Raw genomic sequence first — 4,678 nt, forward strand, 5'->3', positions numbered from 1 at the left:
GGCCTGCCAGGCCCCGAAGGTCCCTGGGGAGCCCCTGCCCTGGGTGCTCGCCCCCAGCCCAGCCTGGGCACAGCGGTGCGTGGAGCTGGGGGCGCTGGGGGTGCTGGGGGTCCTGGGGCTGTACGGGGGCTGGTGAGGCCCCAGGGCAGATGGGGACGGGGGGGGGGGGGTGCGCAGAGGCACGGGGGATCCTGGAGGCTGGGGGTGCGCTGAGCTGTGCCAGGCCCGGGGGGCACAGGGAGGGTGCCAAGGTGGGCGGGGGCATGGGGGGCGCAGGCAGAGCCCAGGGGGCAGCGGGGGCCGGGGTGGGTGGCTCAGGGGGGTCCGAGGCTGCTGACGGTGGTGTAGCTGAACTTGGAGAGCGAGGCGTTGGCGTTGGCCACCTCCTCCTCGAGCGGGCGGTGCGGGCAGGCGCGGCGGCAGCCGGCGCAGGTGGCCAGGAAGGCTTTGCGGAAGCGGCGGTTCATGAAGCAGTAGATGAGGGGATTGGCGCAGGCGGAGGTATAGGAGAGGAGGTGGATGAAGGAGATGGGCGTCCCTGAGAGCGCCCGCTGGGCCGCCCGTGGGGCAAAGGCGCGCCACGTGTTGGCGGTGAAGATGGGTAGCCAGCAGAGGAAGAACATGGCCACGATGACCACCAGCATACGGATCACGCGCCTCTTGGCCACCAGCTTCGCCTCTGAGCTGTTGATGCGCGCCCGGTCCTGCTGTGCACCCGCCGCGCCCAGCGCCCGCAGCTCCAGTGCACCACCCGGCCGGGAGAGCTGCAGGTAGCAGCCGTCCCCCTCGTCGCAGGCGAGCACCGGCTCCCCGCTGCCGTTGCGCTGAGCTGTGGGGCGGAGGGGATGTGGTCACAGCCGTGGCGCCGTGGGGACCCACGCCACCCCGAGGCCACGAGCACATCGTCTGCTGGGACGCAGCGGGGTGTTGGGACGGGACACGGCACAGGGCCCTGCACAGGGAGGTGTCCCCAGGGAACCCCCCAGCTGCGAGGACCCAGGGTGGGGGCTCAGCCCTCCCCGGTGTCCCGGGGCAGGGGGCTCTGCCCGCGGGGGGGTCATGCTGCAGGAGGGGAGGGCAGGGCCGAGCGGTGCTGCCAGCCCTGCTCCGTGCCAGCCCAGCCCCTCACCTGCAGCCTCCCCCTTGATGTCCAGCTCGAAGCGGATGCCTCGGTAGAGTTCGCGGGAGATGAGCCCGTAAGCCACGATCATCACCACGCCCGGGATGAAGAAGAGGACAAGGAGCAGCAGGACGTACCTGGAAGAGGCGGTGCCTGTCGCTCAGTGGCCCCTCACCAGCCTGGCCGCAGCAGCAGGGCCGGTGGCCGGACGGTGTCCCCCTACGTGCCGGGGTCCCAGGGGCGGGCGGGGGTCCCGGGGCCGACTCACCAGGCCTGCCGGACGTGCTCGCTGGGCCAGTCGTGGGTGCACTGGCTGACGGGCGGGTGGGCGCCGCGGGCGGGCATGGCGCGTGTGGTGCTGTAGACGGCGTAGGGCAGCATGAGCAGCGCTGAGAAGAGCCAAGTGCTGGTGATGACCCGGCAGGCATGCGAGCGTGTCTGCCAGACGCGGGACTGCAGCGGGTTGCAGATGGCACTGTACCGCTCGATGGCGATGGCCACCAGGCTGAAGGTGGAGACTGAGACGGAGACACCTGCGGGCAGCGAGGGTCAGCACCCGTGGCACAGCACGGCATGGCGTGGCTTGGCCCTCCCCCAGCCCCCGCCCGCCACCCCCTCGTACCCATGAGGTAGGCCATGAGCTTGCAGATGGCCTCTCCAAAGACGAAGGTGCCCATGAGGTTGGGGACGAGCGTGAAGGGCATGCAGCAGAGCGCCAGCATCAGGTCGCTGAGCGCCAGGGAGAGCAGGAAGGAGTTGGTGACGGTGCGCAGGCGGCGGTTCAGGAGCAGCACGGCCACGACCAGGGCATTCCCGCAGACGCTCAGCACGAAGATCAGTGTGTACAGCAGGACGCGCACCGTCAGGTCCAGGTCTGCGGGCGGCAGGGTCACAGGATGCCACGCAGGCACCCCAGCAGCACCATGGCATGGGAGGGCAGTGTGGCTGGGGAGATGCCCCCCGGCACAGGCGGGCAGCGTGGCTGGGGAGATGTGCCCCGGCGGCCTGCAGGCATCCCGGCACAGGTGGCCAGCGTGGCCAAGCGTGGTCTGGGCACCTGAGCTCCGGCTGGCTCCAGCTGTGTCCGGGAGGCTCAGTGGGGAGCTGGCAGCTGGGTGCCTGGGTTCCCTCCGTGTGTGGCTGCCACCGCAGTGGACGTGGGGCCGGGATGCCCTGTCTGCCCCCCGGCTTGGCTCCGTGGATGTGCCGCTGCCCGGGCTGGGATCCAGCGCCAGGGCACCCCAAGCTGTGCAGGCGCCGGGGCTGGAGTCGCGGTGCTGCCCTGGTCCTGCCCTCCCCGGGCCGAGCCCTCAGCCGTGCAGCCGTCCCTGGGCCTCTGCCCTCCCGGTGCAGCGGGAGCCCGGTGCCCGAGCCCCCGGCCGCGCTGGGACATGACGGGGGCTGTTCGTCCCCCGGCAGCTGAGCAAACTGGCGCTGGTGCCCGTGGAGCCCGGGTGGGGTGGGGTGGGGGTCCTGGCCCCCGGCGGTGGGGCGGGGGTGCGGGGCGGGCCACTCCTGCCGGGGTCCCCCTCCGCCTTCCCGCTGCCCCCGGGCAGAGCCCCGACACCCCCCGGGAGAGCCCAGCTCGGCCCCCGGGCAGCCCCGTCGTGCTGGTCCCGGTGCCCGGCGGTCCCGCTGCCGCTGCCGCCGTGCCCCCAGCCCGGAGCGCATCCCGGCCCGGGCCCGGGGCCCGGGGCTGGGGCCAGCGGCTGGTGGGGCGGGACGGGCCCGGCGCGGCGGGACGCGGGGCACGGCGGCTGCTCGGGGCTGCACCGGGCACGCAGGCAGGGCGCACCGGGGCGCACGGCGGGACGAACCGGGGTGCGCGGGCAGGCGGATGGGGCGCACGGCGGCGTGCAGCGGAGCGGACCGGGCCGGCGGGCGAGGGGTACCGGAGCGCGGCGGGCGGGCGGGTGCACCGGGAGGCACGGCGGGACGAACCGGGCGGCAGCGGGAGGCACGGCGGGACGAACCGGGACGGGCGGGTGGGGTGCAGGGGGGCGCACGGCGGGGCGGCGGGGTGTCCCTCCCGTCCCCTCCCGTCCCTCCCGTCCCGGTCTCACCTTTGGGCGCCGGGGGCCCGCGGAGGCCCCTGCGGAGGAGGTCGCAGGCGGAGCCGTTCCCGGCGGAGCCGGTGCCGGTGGCGGAGCCGGAGCCGTTGCCGGGGCGGCAGAGCAGCTCCTGCAGCGACTCGTTGAGGCGCCGCGGGTCCATGGCGCCGGCGGAGCCGCCCTCAGAGCCGCCCCGCGCCCATCGCGCCCGCCCCGGCGGCGGCACCGGCACCGGCGGGAGAGGAGAGGAGGCTCCGCTCCGCTCCGCTCCGCTCCGGAGCCGCCGGGAGAGTGAGCGGGGGCGGCGCCCGGCGCGGGGCGGGCCGGGGGCGGGGGGCGGCGGGGGAGCGGGGGGAGGCAGGGGAGTCCGCGGGGGGATGCGGCGGGAGCGGGGCGATGCGGGGCGATGCGGGGGGCGGGCGGGCGCAGGGGCCGCCGGCAGCGGGAGCGGGGTGGGGGGCGCGGGGGCCGGGCTGCAGCCGCAGCCGGAGCCGGCGGGGCCCCGGGCGGGCTCGGGGGGTCCGCGGGTGGTCGCCGGGGGTGCCCGCACGGCCGCGCCCTGGAGCGCTCCTGGGGCACCGGGCGGCGGCGGGCACCGGGCGGCGGTCACCGTGGTGGCGGTCACCGTGGTGGCGGTCACCGGGCGGCTGTCACCGGGCGGCTGTCACCGGGCGGCGGTCACCGGGCGGCGGTGCCGGCGCCCGCGCCTTCTCCCTGCGGGTGCCCCTGGGGGCGGCCCCGGGGCCGCTGGACCCGAGCTGCCCCCGGCCCCGGCCGCGGCCCCAGCTCGCCCCCACCCCGGGCCGCCCCGCTCCGGCCCGGCCGCCCCCGCCCGGTTCCCGCCGCCGCTTTCCCGGGAGCCCCGGGCACCCCGCGCCGCCCCCGCCCCGACCCAGCCCGGCGCCCGCCTCTGCCCACCCTCACCCTGCCCGGCTCCTGCCCTGCCCCTGCGCCCTCCCCTTCCCCTTCTCTTTGTCCTGCCTCTACCCCTACCCCTATCCCTACCCCTACCCCTACCCCTATCCCTACCCCTACCCCTACCCCTACCCCTATCCCTATCCCTACCCCATCCCTACCCCATCCCTACCCCTACCCCTACCCCATCCCTACCCCTATCCCTACCCCTACCCCTACCCCTATCCCTACCCCTATCCCTACCCCATCCCTACCCCTACCCCTACCCCTATCCCTACCCCTACCCCTACCCCATCCCTACCCCTACCCCTACCCCTACCCCTACCCCTATCCCTACCCCTACCCCTACCCCTACCCCTACCCCTATCCCTATCCCTACCCCTACCCCTACCCCTACCCCATCCCTACCCCTACCCCTATCCCTACCCCTACCCCTACCCCATCCCTACCCCTACCCCTACCCCTATCCCTACCCCTACCCCTACCCCTATCCCTACCCCTACCCCTATCCCTATCCCTACCCCTACCCCTACCCCTACCCCATCCCTACCCCTACCCCTATCCCTACCCCTACCCCTACCCCATCCCTACC

The 4,678-nt window shown here is 74.9% G+C and overlaps 2 protein-coding genes across 2 annotated transcripts in view; both read right to left on the bottom strand.

The window, feature by feature from the left end:
• Positions 1 to 314: 314 nt before the first annotated feature.
• CCKBR (cholecystokinin B receptor) lies at positions 315 to 3,337 on the bottom strand (the record flags this gene model as incomplete). The annotated part of the gene is made up of 5 exons (XM_082334467.1): positions 3,184 to 3,337; positions 1,743 to 1,994; positions 1,389 to 1,653; positions 1,130 to 1,257; positions 315 to 829 (listed from the first exon to the last, which is right to left on the bottom strand). Exons 1-5 carry the CDS (start codon positions 3,332 to 3,334, stop codon positions 315 to 317), a joined length of 1,311 nt encoding a protein of 436 aa, XP_082190593.1. The 5' UTR covers positions 3,335 to 3,337.
• A 1,325-nt stretch (positions 3,338 to 4,662) lies between these two features.
• Positions 4,663 to 4,678, bottom strand: part of CNGA4 (cyclic nucleotide gated channel subunit alpha 4) — a gene marked incomplete at both ends in the record, with an annotated part of 2,840 nt that continues 2,824 nt past the window's right edge. The window contains one exon of the mRNA XM_082304951.1: positions 4,663 to 4,673. Within this exon, the coding sequence (XP_082161077.1) occupies positions 4,663 to 4,673 (11 nt within the window). The remainder of the gene's footprint in view (positions 4,674 to 4,678) is intronic.

The sequence above is a fragment of the Platalea leucorodia genome (genome assembly GCF_965183815.1).
Source record: "Platalea leucorodia genome assembly, chromosome: 2".
NCBI lineage: Eukaryota > Metazoa > Chordata > Aves > Pelecaniformes > Threskiornithidae > Platalea > Platalea leucorodia.